Source organism: Mirounga leonina, unplaced genomic scaffold (genome assembly GCF_011800145.1).
Source record: "Mirounga leonina isolate KUSES-001 unplaced genomic scaffold, KU_Mleo_1.0 Mir_201, whole genome shotgun sequence".
Taxonomy (NCBI): domain Eukaryota; kingdom Metazoa; phylum Chordata; class Mammalia; order Carnivora; family Phocidae; genus Mirounga; species Mirounga leonina.
The window spans coordinates 13043160-13062713 of NW_023270504.1; the positions used below are offsets into that span (position 1 = coordinate 13043160).

General features: G+C 36.1%; 1 protein-coding gene and 1 long non-coding RNA gene across 2 annotated transcripts in view; one reads left to right on the plus strand and one right to left on the minus strand.

The window, feature by feature from the left end:
- The window catches only part of LOC118025602, a 37570-nt gene that overhangs the window by 15219 nt on the left and 2797 nt on the right, over positions 1 to 19554 (minus strand). The window contains exon 2 of the long non-coding RNA XR_004683364.1: positions 4991 to 5113. This is a non-coding gene — a long non-coding RNA (uncharacterized LOC118025602). The remainder of the gene's footprint in view (positions 1 to 4990; positions 5114 to 19554) is intronic.
- SLCO1A2 (solute carrier organic anion transporter family member 1A2) overlaps positions 1 to 19554 on the plus strand; it is a 41388-nt gene that overhangs the window by 11205 nt on the left and 10629 nt on the right. The window contains exons 4-11 of the mRNA XM_035028115.1: positions 1292 to 1398; positions 3730 to 3876; positions 6738 to 6836; positions 7429 to 7650; positions 10301 to 10465; positions 11687 to 11882; positions 15208 to 15373; positions 17163 to 17335. Coding sequence (XP_034884006.1) covers positions 1292 to 1398; positions 3730 to 3876; positions 6738 to 6836; positions 7429 to 7650; positions 10301 to 10465; positions 11687 to 11882; positions 15208 to 15373; positions 17163 to 17335 — 1275 coding nt within the window. The remainder of the gene's footprint in view (positions 1 to 1291; positions 1399 to 3729; positions 3877 to 6737; positions 6837 to 7428; positions 7651 to 10300; positions 10466 to 11686; positions 11883 to 15207; positions 15374 to 17162; positions 17336 to 19554) is intronic.

The window sequence follows — 19554 nt, forward strand, 5'->3', positions numbered from 1 at the left end:
TATTATTTTCATTTCTTTCTACACTCTGCCAAAGGTATTATTCTTTTCCTCCTCCTCCTCCTCCTCCTCCTCCTTCTCCTTCTCCTTCTCCTTCTCCTTCTTTCTCCTTCTCCTTCTCCTTCTTTCTCCTTCTCCTTCTCCTTCTTCTTCTTTTTTTGTCTGAAGCTTCCATGTCTCATGGGATCATGGATGTGGAGACAGAAGCCTTTGTCCACGATTCATAGCCAAATTCTATGGGTATGACTGGGCAGTTATTCTAAGGGGAAGGTATTTTAACCCTTTTTATTATGTTCTATAACATAGTAATTAGGACTATTGGTGACATCCAAGCATAACACTCTTTAGCTCATTTGAAACTCAGAAAGGCAAGTTTTCTTTGGCTTTCTCTTATCTAATAGAAATATAGAAACCAACCCAGTGCAAGTTCTAACAAAGAGAGCTGGACATATTTTCCTCCATTGTTGCAGCAAGTAATTTTCTTTCTGAGAAAGGGCATGTGGATCTTGTGGTAATTTGCCTAAGATAAATGGTCAGAGTTTATTAACACTTTTGTTCTCATGAGAAGAGAAAAAGACATTACATTGTGCCGCCACAGTGTTTGAGATTCTCCTAAGTTTTCTCATTATAATGGGTACATGTTTTGTTTCTCTGAGGGCATTAATGAACACATGAAGGAATTATTGTTTGGATTCTCAGAAAGTGGGAGACTTTTTTTGTTGTGTTGTTTTTCTCCCCAGAGCCTTTAATTACACTTTGTTGAATCTATTATTTTTCTTGGTTTTTGTTCCTTATCCCACAGTAATTATTTCCAGGAAATGATCACCTAAAAACCACTGAAGGTTGATGCCAGATAATTTAAAAGGTATATCATCCCCCTACAGATAATTGAAAGCTAGCTGTCAGGGCGCCTGGGTGGCTCAGTTGGTTAAGCGACTGCCTTTGGCTCAGGTCATGATCCTGGAGTCCCAGGATCAAGTCCCACATTGGGTTCCCTGCTCAGCGGGGGGTCTGCTTCTCCCTCTGACCCTCTTCCCTCTCGTGCTCTCTGTCTCTCAATCTCTCTCTAAAAAAAAAAAAAAAAAGAAAGCTAGCTGTCAAGTGATTGTACGTTGACAGTGAGTGGCAAGTTCTTTTCAGTGATATTAATTTATGATGATTAAGTGGCAAAATGAAATCTTTCCTGGATTTGGATGTTGTGTCTTATGTGAAGCAGGAGTTGTTAATCTGCACAATGCTCACATTGTCTTCATTGGCTCCCTAACATCACCATGTTTTCCCTGTGTTCATACAGATATGAATATGAATCTACAGTTTCAGTTTTAGGCAATTTGTCCTCAAACAGTTTCTTGTGTATGGAAAATGGAACCCAGATTTTCAGACCAACAGAAGATCCATCAGGTTGTGTACTTCATTGTATTGCTTTCTGTTCAGTGAATTTGTAACTGAACACTTTCTGCTGAGGGGCTTTGAATGTTATTAAGTTTGGTTAAGTGAGTAAGGTAAATGAACAAAAGACACTTTTTTTCAGAGATTTTGGAGGAGATCATGGAGGGAAATAGAAATGGCTCATAATTTAAATGTTATTCCTCTTATATTTGAATATACTTAATAAGAATGTCTTATCTGTTCTTTGTAATGGTTATTTATTTATTTATTTATTTTTGCAATGGTTATTTAAAAATAAGTCAGAGACATCCATCCAAGGACGACTTAGAGTTAATTCTATAGAGGAAAACATCTTAGAAAGATGGATTTAGGCTGATGATTTGTAAATGAGTAATGGAAATAAAAACAAAAAGATGTGTGTTATAGCACTGATCTATAGCAGAGAAAGCAGGCAAGTATGCTATAACCTTGATTTACTCTATTCTCTTTCTGCTGAAGTAGGAACTTGTCTTTCTGCCCTACTTCTTCCTCTTTACCAGAGGTACTAATTTATAGTCTGACACAATAGTGGTGCTTCTTCTGGCTTTCTGCAGGCCCAGGCACCAACATGCCAGCTTCTACTCCTTCATATGTTAAGGGACCTCCTATATAATCTTCTGGTGATGCTTAGTCTGGAAGTAACCCATTGATTGACCACAGACCAGAACTTCTCTTCCTCTGATGAGGACATTTTTATGCTGGATTCATATCAGTGGGGGTTACATTGGTCCCCAAGGCTGGGAATTTCACTGCTGGCATGGAATCAGAGGAAACTAAACAGCTTCAAGGAGTGTAAGAATAGCTGTCTCAGAAACTCTAAGCCAAAGCAACTCCCTGGGGACAGAAAGAAAGAAACAAACAAACAAAAAAGCCAGTGACGTCAATGGTGGCCTATATTCTCTTCTTAAACTGACTTTTGCCAAAGACTGACCTAGGTCTTATTTTCTATTTTTTTTTTTAAATATGCATTGTAATATTTATTTATTTATTTTTATTTTTAAAAGATTTTATTTATTTATTTGAGAGAGAGAATGAGAGACAGGGAGCACAAGAAGGAAGAGGGCAGAGGGAGAAGCAGACTCCCTGTTGAGCAGGGAGCCCGATGTGGGACTCGATCCCGGGACTCCAGGATCATGACCTGAGCCGAAGGCAGTTGCTTAACCAACTGAGCCACCCAGGCGCCCGCATTGTAATATTTAAATCAAAACCTTTCCAGTCTAGTGAATCTCCAGAAACGTACATTAATTCTTTGATCACCTGAAACATGTTAAATTTTGTCCTGGAGTAGGCCTAGAATTTGCCTGTGATCTCTAGACACAAATCACTGCGCTCACCATAAAAAAAAAACCACATGAATACCCAGAAATGGACGTTATGATTTTCTGGACTGGGAAAGACTGAGAGATAAACCTCACAAGATATTTCCAGGCCCAGCTGTGCTCAGGAGCCTCACATCTGTGAGTACCTGGGCAGATTATAGGAGATAAAAATAAGTTGTCATTCACTTTCCTGAAAACATGACCCTACAGAGTATCCTCCTGGCTTGATAGCTGTATGGCTTAGAACAGAATTGGCTGTTTTCAGACAACTGCCTCTCTTCCTCCCTTTCATTCTCTTTGGCCTACTCTTTGTTATTCCACTAAGCAGTACTGCTCCAAGGATTGGGCTGGGTTTCTCTGTTAAAAATTATTTGGTGGTTACAGCATACAGTAGGTCCTACAGAGAAAATGCGATTACTACCCAGTTAAATATTTTTAGTTTCTATAAAGTAATTAGAGCTATAGAGAACTCAGACTTCAGTGAGATTCTTATTTAAATCTTACAGTATCAGTTCTAGGGAGAGATAATTGTGTTTCTTTTCTCTTCCCTGAGTTAGTATAGAAGTGGGGTAGCTCTCACAGCAGCTAGCTGGGTTCAGTAGTTGCTGATAAACTATCTCTCTGCAGGGAAAAAGTTCTGGCTTTTAGTGCTTGTCAATTTCTGTGCATAAATACTGTCATCAAACTACCAACGTGTTGCCATTAAATACTAAATTGAAAAGAGATGTGTATACTCTTCATCTATCCCAACCCAGTAGGAATTGGCTCCCGGATACCACTTACATTTGACCACACCTAAGTATCCTGTCAGAAAATGCAAGTGGGATGGTCCAATGATACATTGCTGACATAGTAGTATAAATCACTGACAAGATGCCATGTCACATAAGAACTGTGAAATGTTTACCAAAAATGTAGAATTAAGTATTACTGATATTTTACTACCAAATCACTAATACCATATCTTTTTTTTCTTTAAATACAGACTGTGTGAAAGAAGTTAAATCATTGATGTGGGTATACGTACTAGTAGGAAATATCATACGTGGAATTGGTGAAACTCCCATCATGCCTTTGGGTATTTCCTACATAGAAGATTTTGCCAAATCTGAAAACTCTCCTTTTTATATTGGTGAGTCTGAAAATCTGCCTTAGCCTCTTCTCAGGAAAGGAAGTTCCTTACAGGTAGATGTCAGTTACTCGGACTCAGTGATTTCCAGAATGACGACCAGAGTACCTTGGTACAGCTGGCAATCAATAAAAGTTTACTGAATTAAGCTAACTCCAAAAAAGCTACTTTTCTAACTCTGCTTTTTGCTATTAAAAATACCACTCATGGGCACCTGGGTGGCTCAGTTGGTTAAGCGACTGCCTTCGGCTCAGGTCATGATCCTGGAGTCCCTGGATTGAGTCCCGCATCGGGCTCCCTGCTCGGCGGGGAGTCTGCTTCTCCCTCTGACCCTCCCCCTCTTGCGCTCTCTCTCTCACTCTCTCTCTCTCTAATAAATAAATTAAAAAAAAAATACCACTCATCTAGTTGCCCCCAGAGTCCTCTTTGACTCATCCATTTCTTTGGCACCACTCTATATCAAGTCTGTTAAGTGATTTACCAATGTTTTCTTTAAAATGTCTCATATTCAAAATCTTTCTATTTTCATTACCTCTATTTTTGTTTGGGTCTACTTCATCTGTAGATTATTATAACATCTTCATTAGTTACTAGCATTTTCTTTCAATTTCTTATAAACATTTTTACAGTATATTTTTTCTCAAATATTGTTTTAATCATGTCTTCTCTACCATGTCTATAAAACATACTGGCTCTTTCTTTACTAAATCTGACCTCTCCACTTATTACTCAGTCTAGTTTCTTCACAATCTCTCCATGCTAGTCAGGCTTTTTCAGATTCTTCACAAATATCTGGTTCATACTTTTGGGAATGTTTCTTGAAATTTCCTTTTCTAAAATCCATCAATGTCACCTCCCACAATAACCAAAATAAGATCTACCTTCTTATGTTGTCTTCCAGTCTCCTAAATGTTCTTAATTTATTATGAATAACTTATTTGTATTCTTTAGTTATTCCATCTGTTGTTATTTACAAAAGTGTAACTTTTAGTCTGGAGACATTTTGCTATTAATGTAGACATATATTTTAAGAACCAGAAATGTCAAAGAGGGTGAAAGAGGATCAGAACAGAGCTACACATAACGAAGATAGGTCAAAATATTTAGAGATCCTTACCCCGAGTAATCTTTGGCAATTTTTGATCACTCATTGATTTTGCAATAAGATTTTGCGATGTTTTTCTTTTCTGTCCTTTCAAATCCCTTCACGTACTTATCTTGAAAGAATACAAATACTTGCCTGCAATAAATTAACAAACACTGTGTTATAATCTGTATTTCTTTATTCAATAAATACTAGGGCGTATAATATATGGAAATAATAGTAATAATCTCTATATGTACTAAGATGAATAAGACATAGTCCATATAAGGTTTAGTATATAAATAACTACATAATTATAAATCAACCAAATCTGATAAATACCTGTGTGTAATTAAATCTGAAAAAATTAGACTTAAGAAAATGAAATAAATGTGCACATGCATATAATTAAATAACTATAAGTCAATAAGCTATACCATGGAAGAAAATAATTCCATGTATGGCTTTGAAGTTTAGGAGAGAATATAAAAGCTAGAAATGAATTTTGAGAATCACTTATATAGAGAAAATAAATGAAATTGAGGGAGAAAAACAAGTTTTGTCCTGGGAAGCCATATATAGTGAGAAATCCTAGGTTAAAACACTAGGGAACACTTTTAGTTATTGAGCAGAATAGGAAGAAGAAAATCAAAGGAGTAGTCACAAGGGAAAGAGTAAACAATAAGTGCATAGTTTTGTGAAAGTATTAGGAGGAAAATTCAAAAGAGGAGCTAGCCTGCAAAGTCAAATAACATAAAGAGTTAGGAGAATGGAGACCAGAAAAGGACACCAAATAAGTGGCAAAAAGAACACTGGTGCTACCTGCAAGTATTTTGAGAAGAATGTGGAAGCATTTGAGTAGATTCAGGAAGTGGTGAGGATGTAAATGCAGAGTCTAGTGAAAGGAAAGAAAGCAGGGTGGATGTGAGATACTGTAATCAGTGAATCAGGGAGACTGAACCAACACAAGAAAGGGCATGTTTAGTTGAGCAAGACCTCAGAGAAGATAGAAGGGGTTGCGGTCAAGAAGTCAGGTCTGTGTCCAGGAGAGGGTTAGCCTACGGAACGGTGGAGAAGGCAGAAGACATATTTTGAAGTAAGGAGGAACAAGTAGAAGAAGCTGGAGAAGCTGTCTGGGTTTCCAGCAGCCAGGAAGGCTCAGCCTCGATTCTGAATTGTAGATAAGCCATGAGCTCACTGATGATGAAATTCTAGATGAGTAAGAAGTCTTGAGGGCAGAGGGGACTGATAAGAATGGAAGACAAGAATTGAAGGATAAGAAAGGAGATCATGATGAAAGAAGAGAAGTAGCAGTAATGGTGAGGACATAGCCAGAAGAGGTTTCAAATCAGAAATGTGGGAGTGAAAGCTTTCTGAGAAACATGCCATGAGAAATTTATTGTAATGTGGTGCTGGTCTAGAATTCCTCCGAAAATGTGCGTACGGAAAGCAGCAAAAGAATCTCACTCTGTGTTGTGGTTTTGTCAACAGTGTGATCCCAGCCTATGCTCCTACAGCAGATTTACTTGCGATTTATCACGCAAGAGAATTTGGAGGCCTAGAGAAAGTGGTTTTAAATCTTGAGGTTCTTTTTCTCCACATTAACAGAAATAAACTGGTTACTTATATGTACATAAAGCTTAATTTTCTCACAAATTGAAAGTTTAAGGCAAACATATCTGAGGCAAAAACAATGCAGTCTTCAGACTCTTTATGGAATTAGGACTCTTTATGTGGGTATATAACTATACTATAACTTTGTATTTTCATTTATTTTTAGGGTTTGTAGAAACAGGAGCTATCATTGGTCCTTTGATTGGACTTTTGTTAGCATCATTCTGTGCAAATGTTTATGTTGACACTGGATCTGTGAACACAGGTAATTCAATAAAATTTATTTATAGGTCTAGAATATACAAATCACCTTCAGTTATGTTATCACAGGTAGTTCTTGCTTTAGTGGGTCAACTCGGTGAGTTGACTAATTCTACTTTTCAGGTGTGCAAACTGGAGTAAAGGAGTTTAAATAATTTTTCGAATATTTCAAACCAGTGAACAAGAAAACAAGTTAAAATGCTGACCTTCTGACACAAAAGCCAGTGCTCTTTCTATTGTGTCACAACCATGTTTCCTTTTCTCAAGAGATATAAAGACAACGTAGGTCTGAATTTCTTTTAATCAAATAATCATTTATATGTAGTTAAATAGAGCTTGGAATTAGTTCATAAATATCTGTTTATAAATTCCCTACAGGAGAGGACAGAGAACCAAAATAATTTATTGCTAGGCAGTATTGTAATACCACATGTTGTCAGACAAATTTTATGAATGTCTAAATTGTTTACAAGGTCTGTACTTGGATAAAACCTGAGAACTGGTTTTATTAATAATATAATAGTAATATTAATAACTTTCTATAGTTCATGCAGGAAATCGTGACCAGCTAATAAAATGTGTATATTTCTTTACAGATGATCTGACCATAACTCCCACTGATACTCGTTGGGTTGGTGCATGGTGGTTTGGCTTTTTGATTTGTGCAGGAGTGAATGTGCTCACTGCCATTCCTTTTTTCTTTTTGCCCAAAACGCTTCCAAAGGAAGGACTAAAGAATAATGCAGACGTCATTAAAAATGACAAAAAAGAGAAACAAAGAGAAGAGGTCAAGAAGGAAAAGGATGGAATCACTAAAGGCAAATATAAGAATTCTAAATACTATATAATTTACTTTTTGTTTTTTAGAGATGTGTCTCTATTTCATTCTAACACTATATCACGCTAGGGTGCATTAAGACAATTTGTCATTAACAGTCAGTAGTCAATAATGTCTAACAAGTCTGAGTCTTCCTGTGCTACTACTTGGGAATAAGTAATATAATTTGGAAGCCAAACTATCTGTAATCAGTATGTATATAAAATTTTATTTCAATTCAGACACTAAATAAATTCCCATTTGCTTTTAAAAAATCTTTTTTTATAGAGAACATAGGTCTAATTAAAAAAAAAGAAATTCGAACTGAGAACAAAAGGAGGAAAAAATATACACTATTGCAAATAAATATATAGTTCTGAAATAAAAAAATGTTAGCTTGACTGTGAGCTTCCTGCAAGTTAAGGCAGGGAAAGAAAACATGATAAGTCCCATAACTCTCTATATTTGATAGAGAGAAGAAGAAGAATTCTTAAAGAGAAAGTGTTCTCCAAGTAACACTTTGTAAAAAAAAGAAAAACTCATCATATGATGTATAATGCAGGCAATATTGAACCACGTAGTAGTTTTCCAGCAAGTACAAATGCATATTTTATAGAACAGGAATTTTTTTTTTTCCTTTTTGGATACATCTTCAATAAAAGTTCAAAGAATAATTTACAGAAAGTGTTTCTATGGGAAACAAAGCTAAAGTAGTCTAAGTGTTTAATGTTCAAGAACACTGATTCTCAAACTTGTCCATATGTTGGAATTACCTGGGAAATTTTAAAAAATTACTGATGCCCAGAAATACTGTAGTATTCCCAGGAGGTCTGATTTAATTAGTACGAGGTATGGCCTGGGCCTTGGAATTCTTAGAGATTGTTCATTTACAAGGTAAAGAGGGACTCAGTCTCCTTATCTGTAAAATGGGGTAATAACAGTACTTATTATTACAGAGTTGTTGTGTGAGGGTAAAAGGAGATCTGGCACATATTACTATTATTACTGCTATTAGTATTAGTGTTATTATTGTTGCTGTTGCTACTTCTACCAACACCCATAAATTATAAGACCTGTTTGCACAGAATTTTTATTAACAATTACACATTCACTTAAACTACTATTAAACATAATACTTCTCAGATCATTAGAAGCCAATTCAGAACCTTTCAAATTCCAGGGTGGTCATGATTATATTAACAATTCCTTTGGAAAGGCTGATATGGACTGATAGAAGATTTTAACACAGAATATTGTTTGTGATCTGCAAAGATCAGTTGGGGAAAGAACTGAGCTTAGTATGAGACATATAGAAAACACGTGGAGCGGGGAGCCTGGGTGGCTCAGTCGTTAAGCATCTGCCTTCAGCTCAGGTCATGATCCCAGGGTCCTGGGATCGAGCCCCGCATCGGGCTCCCTGCTCAGCGGGAAGCCTGCTTCTCCCTCTCCCACTCCCCCTGCTTGTGTTCCCTCTCTCGCTGTGTCTCTCTCTGTCAAATAAATAAATAAAATCTTTAAAAAAAAAAAAAAGAAAAGAAAACAAGTGGAGCTTAGTATGAGACATACAGAAAAGAGATTTGAACTACTGAGACTCATCTATTAGGACAGAGATGTCAACAAATATGGACAACTTAAAAAGCTCCAAAGTGCTCTGAACACAACTTTCTCACCTGCCATGTACTTTATTCATAAATATGAATTCTACAGCCAAAATAGATTTCTTTGCATTAAGCTATGCTACCTTCTCTCTCTCTCAGTTTGTTTATTTATTGATTCTTTGGATTTCAGGCAGCTTATTGAGCAAAAAATACACAATAAGTAAGGAAATCAAGACAAAGAATGTGAAGATAGGAAAAGTGAAAACTAATTATAAGTGAGACTTTGACTCCAAAATGGTGGCAGGGTGACCTTGGAACATTTCCAAGAGATGGGCCACAAATTTGGCCCTAAGCTGTGTCAGTCCACACCAACAGGGGAAAGTTTGGGTTATATCATTTACATAACCCTTAGTATGTACCAAATGAATCAAGATCTCAGAGAGTGGAACCTGGTGTTTTGTATTTTAAAAGATCTCCAGGTGGTTTCATTGTGTATCCAGTGTGAACCTCTGACAGGACCAAACTGTTGTTCTGGGGAAGTAGAAAAATACCCAGTACTTGAGAAAATTATATCCCATGAATTTCCACATATTTTAAATGCTCAGGAACAATAATATCAATATTTGAGTGTGAACTTTATCAAGTTGATCTCCTTCTAAATTTTAAAAACAGAACAAGCATCTTTCAGTCTAGATGATCTCTAGAAAAGAGAGGCTATTAATAGAAGGGAAAAAAAGGAACTGGTGTGAATGCAGACAATATTTTGGTCATGTTATAGTTTTTCCTTAAGACACAATAACAACTTAGTGATGGTAAAACTGTTATGTTTGGCTCCCTGCCCAGTCAGCTGCATTACTGACTTGCAGAGGGTACCAAAATGATATAACTTTGGCTTTCAAGAAGTAACAAAACAAAATAAAGCAAAACAAAACCCAGTATGTGCACTATAAGCAAAAATCTTAATTTGGGAGGGGAGGTTCATGTTTTAGAAAAAGTCAATCTTAAAATGCAAAGCCAAGCTAGTTTAACACTATTGTCATTCTTTCATTTCAGATTTTTTACCGTTCATGAAAAGTCTTTTATGCAACCCAGTTTACATGCTTTTCATACTAATAAGCATTGTACAGTTCAATGCATTTGTTAATATGTTCACCTTCATGCCTAAATATCTGGAACAGCAATATGGAAAATCAGCTTCAGATGCAATCTTTCTAATCGGTATGTTTATTCTTCTCTATGTTAGTAGCTCACTTTTTTTTTTTTTTTTAACCATGAAAGGGTAAACAGTGTGATGATGGGTCTAGGAAACTCCTAAATTGAAATATGTGGAGATGTTTCTGTCCCTGGTACATTTCCCCCTTCCGTTCTCCAGGGAAATCCACAAACGGGAGGGAAGGACAGAAGCCAGGAAATCCTGGCTTTCTTCTCTGCTCTCTTGCCGGTCAGAATACAAATTCAAAATATTTTTGGAAATCTTGGGGAATGTACAGATTAGAGATAATTTTCAGAGAGGCAAACCATTAATGTAAAAAGGAAAACAATGTTAATTCATTAGGAGTCTGAGTTTTACTCTTGTAACTCCAGGATATGAATTCCATGTCTCTCCTTAGTTCCCTGGGCCCCCTGGTGGTTTGAGATGTCTTTGCAGCCCACGCATTCTGATTTTTCCGTGACCCCATTAACTTCAGTGGCTCTCTTCCACTTTGGGTTTCTCCTGAGAGCTTTTTACTGTTTTGAAAAGTGAATTTCCCAGACTACCTGCATCCACATCACCTAGAATGCTTGTTAAAATTTCAGATACCTGGTGCCCACCGAAGACATACTAAATTAGACAATCTGGTGTGGGATTCTGGAATGGACTTTTAACCACTCTCCCAAGAAAATGTGATGGGATTCACTTACCCTGGCATTGTAAGAATGCAACCAAGGGCTGTCTTGTCCTTATCCTTGATTTTTTTCCCTTTTTTTTAGGGAGAGGGACACGAAGCATAAATATACTTGACAATCACAGGTTCAGCAAAGTAAGCCTCCAAAGTACCTTGAGCTAAGTCAAATTCTTATCGACTAGAGAGGGTTTAAACAACTGTAAAATCATATTACTCACAAACTACTGGTCAACTTTGACTTGTCAGTCCTACCTGAACCATTAGAAAGAAATGTACATCATGAGCCCTGCATACAAGAAATTTACAACCTACTATAATTAATTAAATGAAGGATAGTGATAACAGTCTTCAAAATATACTTTGACATTGTGGGTCATTTAAAAATCTCTCTGTACATAATATGTAACTAAATGGAGATAAAATTCAATCAGCTTTCTTCACTTTGAGTTGGACCTAAATGGTTTCTTATGCAAGACATATTAGATAAAAAGTGGTATCTTATTTGTTCTTTTGCTAAGTCACTTTGTAAACAACATTTCACTTACATTTATAGGCATTTATAACTTACCTCCAATATGCCTTGGATATATAGCTGGTGGTTTAATTATGAAGAAGTTCAAGATTACTGTCAAACAAGCTGCCCACATAGGATGTTGGTTATCTTTATTTGAATATCTTCTCCATTTTTTGTGTTTTCTCATGATCTGTGATAATTCTTCAGTTGCTGGCATAACTACCACTTATAAAGGGTATGTTGTTTTCTAATGAATGTCATATTTTTAAAACAGTTAATAATATATTTTATTCAATGATTACCCATGACCAGCTAATCGGAATTAATAACAATAATCCATGGTCTTTATCTTTCCTCCATCTGTCAATTGTAAGCCTATCCCTCCAGGCTCTAGGTTTATTAAAGAGCCTGGGAACATATTATAGGGTTAGTGAGTTATGACTGCACGTGTGTGTGTGTGTGTGTGTGTCTTTTTGATATCCTAGTAGATATTAAAGTTGATATCAAAGAAACTACCAATAGTTTTAGGTTGTATTAGGATATGTGATCCATATATTTTATACTCTCATAAATGGGTAAAATTAAGAATTAACTATATAGTCTCAATCACCTTCATATGTTTCCACAATGGGCTTACATCCAGCATAACTGAATCCTAATACATGATATATTAATTCATATGTGAATTCATACATTTCATTTGTCTAATTAAGTCTCTATCATTGAATAGTTTTGGGTTTGTATTTGAGGGTTATCTGAATTTATAGGAAAGTTATGCATAGTAATGTTTTCTCTTGACTTTTGATAATACACATCCTAACAGATGTGAGATGGTATCTTGTGGCTTTGATTTTTATTTCTCTGATGATTGGTGATATTGAACTTTCATTTACTTATTGGCCATTTGTATATCTTCTTGGGAAAATTTTCTATTTAGTTCCTCCGCCCATTTTAACACTTGGTCTTAGCAAAAAGGCTAAGAAGCGATCCTCTGTCCATTTTAAAATCAGATTGTTTGCTTTTTTGCTATTGAGTTTTATTAGTTTTTTAAATGTATTCTGGATATTAATCCTTTATCAGATGTATGACTTGCAAATATTTACTCCCATTCCATAGGGTGTCTTTTCATTTTGTTCCTGATTTCCCTTGCTGTCTGGAAGCTTTTTAGTTGATGTAGTTCCACTTGTTTATTTTTGCTTTTGTTACCTGTGCTTTTTGGTGTCCAATCCAAAAAATCATTGCCAAGACTGATGTCAAGGAGTTTACCCACTATATTTTCTTCTAGGTCTTAAATTTAAGGCTTTAATCCGTTTGAGTTTATTTTTTGTGTATTGTATAAGATAGGGGTCTAGTTTCACTCTTTTGCATGTGGCTGTCCAGTTTCCCAACATCATTTATGAAGAGAGTATCCTTTCTCCACAGTAAATTCTTGGTTTGCTTGTGATAATTAACTACATATGCATGGTTTATTTCTGGGTTCTCTATTCTGTTCCATAATCTTTGTGACTCTTTTATATGCTAATACCATGCTGTTTTGATTACTATAGCTTTGTAAAATAGTTTGAAATCAGGAAGTGTGATACCTCCAGTTTTGTTCTTCTTTCTCAAGATTGCTTTGGCTACCTTTTTGTGGATCCATAAAAATTTTAGAATTGTTTTTCTATGTTTATGAAAAATGCCACTGGAATCTGTTTAGGGATTGCACTAAATCTGCGGATTGTTTTGGGTAGTCTGGACGTTTTAGCAATATTAATTCTTCCAATCCATGAGCATGGAATATCTTTCTATTTATTGGTGTCTTCCTCAGTTGCTTTCATCAATGTCTTAAAGTTTTCAGTGTACAGATTCTCACATCCTTGGTTAAATTTATTCCTTAAGTATTTATTCTTTTGATGCAATTATTGGATTGTTTTCTTAATTTCTCTGCTAATGTTTTGTTAAGGCTGAGCTTCACAAGGTGCTGACCGTGCTCTACTCTTGGGCAAGGTTGCTGGCCAGGCTCTCTGGAGGAGAGAGGCCTCTAGTTGTATCCCAGAGCTGGGTGGTGCTAGAAACCATCCTCTGGTTGGGCAGAATCGCTGTCCACATTCTCTCATCAGGTGAGGCTGCAAGCTCTGCTCCATGATTGGGCAGAGTCACTGACTAGGTTCCCTGCCTGAGCAAGGCTTCAGGCTATGTTCAGCAATTGGGTAGGGCCAAAGGCTGGGCTCGGCTGCTGGGTGGTGCTGTAGTCTGGGCTCTGAGGCTACCCAGGGTTGCTGTTCAGGCTCCTTGTTTATGTGGGGCCAGAGGTTATGCTTAACAGTAGGGCAGAGCTATTAGCTTGGTTCCCAGACTGAGCAGGGCTATAGGATGGACTCTGTGGCTTAGGTTCTCAGGCCAGGCTTTCTGGATGGGTGGGACTGGAGGCTATGCTCAGTAGTTAGGCAGGATTGTGAATTTGCTTCCCTGCCCAGATGGGGCAGTTGAACTGTCTCCACAGCCAGTATGGCCTGTTGACTAGGTACCAAATCAAGCAGAAGTGCCAACTGAGCTCCTTGGCAAAAAGAAGTCACCATTCAGCTCTGTAGATGAGTAGAACCACAGGCTGGGATCTGTACTTGGACAATGCTGCAAGTAAGAACACAGTCCACCAAGATCTGAGTGCCGGTTGCTGTAATCCCTGCCCCCCTTCTCCTTCTCTATCTAATTCTTAATGAGTGAGGCCTGCAGATTCTCCCAGTGATCCTCACGAGGTGAGACCTGAATGGACCTCCTTGGAAGCAACCCACAATGCTGAGGGAGCTTGATGTCAACCTTGGGCTCTCTTTTCCCACTGGCAAAATTGTAGGCCCAGGAGGGCCCTCTCAGTGTGGTGTTATGCTGACCTGGGGGTGGGGCAATTTGATTAGAGTGTAACTACTCCTTGTACCCTTCCATTGTGGTCTTTCTAGGTCTTCATGTTCCAAGGGGGTGCTTTAGCCTCACCCTCAGGTACTGGGATTTTCACAATGGTATCGTATCTATGGATAGCTGCTAATTGGTCTTCTTGGGAGGGAGACTGGTCAAGAACACCTATGTTGCCATTTTGATGACCACTGGACATTCTTTATACTAGGAGAACGTATTTGTTTACTCAAGCAGTTAGATTTCTAAAGTTAAATGTACTATCTGCATTACAAATTGAACTTACAGATTTTGATCTTCAAGGTTTCTTTGAAACAAGATCTCTTGTTACTTACTACCATATGGATTAACCATAGGGATTAGGTCATCTTCATTTTTGAGTTCTAATAATACCTGAAAAAAACACCCTCTATATGGAAGGCACTCAGTTAATGTCTGTTAATTAGCTATTTGTTTACCTGAAGTAAATCATTGAAAAGTGGCTATGTGTCACCAAAACAGGTATTTTTTTTTATGCCAGAGCTTAGTACTGAGGTCACACATCGATGTTGGGAAGATTTCTGTTTCTACTTTGGGGAGGAGAGGAAATATAATTTTGGATTAAGATGAAAAGAAGAAAAAGAAAATGCTCTAATAGTCTTTCAATATCCATGCATTATTTTAAATCATTTCAGAATGCAACAAGATTTATATGTGGGAAATACCATCCTTGCTGATTGTAACAGGGATTGCAACTGTCCAACTAAAACATGGGACCCTGTGTGTGGAAACAATGGTGTGTCATATATGTCAGCTTGTCTTGCTGGCTGTGAGACATCTGTTGGAACAGGAATAAATATGGTAATACATTCTATTGGTCTTTTTACAGAACTTTGGTTTTATGCATTCCATTGGAGCTTTCCAACATGAACTGGCTCCACATTTGATAAAAGTAAAATTAAAGTCTTTCTGTATGTTCATTTGATTTACCTTTTATTTCATAAATCTTATTTTAAACCTCCACAGTGTCTGACCACTAATCATTTTCTTTAATTTTTTTATTTGAGTATAGTGGACACTGATCACTGATCTTTAATTTCATAGCAGTGACGTCATTACTCAGATAATTCTTTTTTTTTGCATTTTAAAAATTTTATTATGTTATGTTAATCACCATACATTGCATCATTAGTTTTTGATGTAGTGTTCCATGATTCATTGTTTGCGTATAACACCCAGTACTCCATTCAGTACACGCCCTCTTTAATACCCATCACCAGGCTAACCCATCCCCCCACCCCCTCACCTCTAGAACCCTCAGTTTGTTTCTCAGAGTCCACAGTCTCTCATGGTTCATCTGCCCTCCAATTTCCCCCCCTTCATTGTTCCCTTCCTACTATCTTCTTCTTCTTTTTTTTTTTTTAACATATAATGTATTATTTGTTTCAGAGGTACAGGTCTGTGATTCATCAGTCCCACACAATTCACAGTGCTCACCATAGCACATACCCTCCCCAATGTCTATCACCCAGCCACCCCATGCCTCCCACCCCCCACCACTCCAGCAACCCTCAGTTTGTTTGCCGAGATTAAGAATTCCTCATATCAGTGAGATCATACGATACTTGTCTTTCTCTGATTGACTTATAACCCTCCTACACTGTTGGTGGGAATGCAAGCTGGTGCAGCCACTCTGGAAAACAGTATGGAGGTTCCTCAAAAAGTTGAAAATAGAGCTACCATACAACCCAGCAATTGCACTACTGGGTATTTACCCCAAAGTTACAAATGTAGTGATCTGAAGGGGTATGTGCACCCCGATGTTTATAGCAGCAATGTCCACAATAGCCAAACTATGGAAAGAGCCAGGTGTCCATTGACAGATGAATGGATAAAGAAGATGTGGCATATATATACAATGGAATATTATGCAGACACCAAAAGGAATGAAATCTTGCCATTTGCAGATAATTCATTTTAAAAATACTCTGGACTGAAATATTTTTATCATTGAGATGAAGTTGGTGGTTTTGATCTCAATTATCTAGCTAATTGCTTTGCCATTTTTTTTCCTTTTCTGTATTTTTCACATTCTGACAGCTTTTTAAGAAAATGGAATTAGGCTTTTTGTGTGTGTGTGTGCCTAAAAAAATGTTATAATATTTAAAATGTTGGTTGGTAATAAAGTAAAATATAAATTTTGATTCTTATGAAAACCTGTATGAAATTCTTGTATGAAAACATACAAGAATTTTTAAAGGATTGACTTTACTCTGTTTTTGAAATGAACTATATTTTTTGAAACAAAGCTTTATTCATAAGTATCTAAATATTTCCACTGGGTATTCTGAAACAAATTTTGTCATACTTCCTGTTGTAACAAAACAGTATATGTTTTTAAAAGACATGACTTTAGAATAGCTGAGCTATTGCAAATTTACCCCACATATTTAGAAAGAAATGCCTTTTTACTAAAATCATCCTTCCATGTTTTGTTTTATGCTATAATCCTGAGAGGCATCATAACAGAGATGAGAGTAAAGGGAATAAATAGTCTCCATCTTGATCCAGTTGGCAATGTAGAAAATATTTGTGATTTGTGTTCAAAATTTTACTTTCTTAAATAGGATAATATATTATTTTCACACAGGTGTTCCAAAATTGTACCTGCATTCAAACATCAGGAAATTCATCTGCAGTTCTTGGGCTGTGTGACAAAGGATATGACTGTTCCATGATGCTCCAGTACTTTTTAATCTTGTCAGCAATTGGCAGTTTCATTTATTCTTTATCTGCCATACCTGGATATATGGTTCTCCTAAGGTACAAGAATCATTTTCTTTATTTGGGTTCCTTTCTGATTCTTAATTAAGGTACCCTTTTCTCAGAAAGCCACTTGGAGCCTACATTATCTAAGAATTCAGTGTTTTCATATATCATTTAATAAGAGTTTTACATTAGGCATTGTTGAATTTTACAAAATTTTATTGTTCAGGAATATGAATATTCATCTTTTGACATTTCTCTCCCTATATTTCCCTTCCTTATTTTTTGCAGTTAAATTATGTGAACCTCTCATTGTTTAACACAAGAGACATTTATATTTTAGTGTAAACTGTATGAAATGGTCATTTCGATAGGTAGAGTGCTTGCCTAGCAGTCATTTTATATGGCTCAAGCTATAAGACAGCAGAGTGTAAAGCTATCAGAAGCCTCACCAATTAATATCTACAGGGCATTAAACAGGTCACTTGATCTGAGCTTCATTTCCTTAAATCAAAAATAGGCATAATAATAAATGTTCAACTCCTTTTACAAGGCTATCATGAGAGACAAATGATGAAGGGCTTTCTCAAACTAGGCAACTGCAGAGCTCCAATTCAAACTTAGGTGTCCTACAAATGTGTTCACTGAATTCCAGTATTCTTCATGTCTAGTAAACAATCATAAACATTCCTAGTGAACAAAATTTGCATCTTTTTCTCTTTTCTTCATATATTATTGGAACTTAGAAGAAGAGTTAAGATAACTATGATTCTCAGTTCGTAGCACATTATCCTCATAATAAGTTTTCATTCTTGTTTTATTTTGCTATTTTTTCATTCCATTATTCACTTCCTCTTACCATAGGTACCCACATGAATATGATAGCTGTATGATCTGAATGGATTGTCCTTTGTAAAATGCTAATATTTTTGTGGATATGCTGGAGGTGTTGTGCTATAAATCTTGTTTTGGTTCATAAGGCACAGGCATACATAAATTCACCAAGTACTGCTAGTACTTATGAGTTATTCTCACACCTTCACTGCATGGGAGTTCCTACCTCCTTCAGCTTCACTAACACTTGGAATTATCTAACTTTCGGACTTTGACTACTCCAATGGGTATAGAATGGTAGCTCACTGATGTTTTAATATGTGATTTCCTAATTCAGTGTGTTTAAGCATCTCTTCAAATTTTTTTTAGGTATTTAGGCTTCTGCTTCAAGATGCTTATTGATTTTCTTTGTCCATTTTCTATTACATTTCCTATATTTTTCTTGGTGGTTTTGTTGATTACTGTCTAAATTATAAATATTAATGTAATATTGTTTACATGATACAATTATCTCCTAGTCTCTCATCTTTCTTTAATTTCTCCACAGCATCTTTTATGAAATTAAATCCTAAATTTTATTGTCCTGAAATCTAACTATTTTCTTGCCTTGGGGAGAGTCATATTTTATAAGTGTTTTTACATTCCTAATTTATAAAAATATTCACCTAAATTTTATGCTAATATTTATAGCTTCACCTTTTACATACGTTTCTTTAAACCATCACAAGTCTATTTTTATATGTGGTGCAAGGGAGACAGTTGTTCAATGTTATTTTTTTCCATATAATAGTTTTCCTAATATCAATATAAATAAGAGGTCCCTTCTCTGTTGATTTGTGGTAGCACCTTTATCGTATCTCATGTTTTGATATTACATGAGTCTATTTTTTACTTTTTTTCTTATTCCACAGTTTTGTCTGTTCTCATACTGGTACCATATTGATTTTATTACTTTGATATTGTGTATGTTAATATTTTGTATGGTAACTTTTCCTCACCCACCCACCACTCTGACCTTTACTCTTTCTTTATTCTTTTCTTCACAAATTGATTTAGCTACTGATGTATGGATCTTTATACTCACATAGGAATTTTGATGGAGTTTGTGTGGATTCCATAGATTAATTGGAGAAAATCTGGCATCAAATCTGGCATCAAAAAATGGAATATCTTTCGATTTATTTAAATTTTCTTCTATAGATACTATACACACATATATCCAAATATATACATACATACAAGATTATATCATTTATAATTACAAACATATACATATCCACATATGTCTATCCACACATGGATATGGATATGTTTGTATGGATACATATGGGTATGTATTTATTTGTGATTGTAAGGGGCACTATTTTCTCTTATATTTTCTAGTTGGTTATTGTTGATTTAGAGGAATGCTGTTAATTTTTTAAAGTTTAGTTTTTAATCCA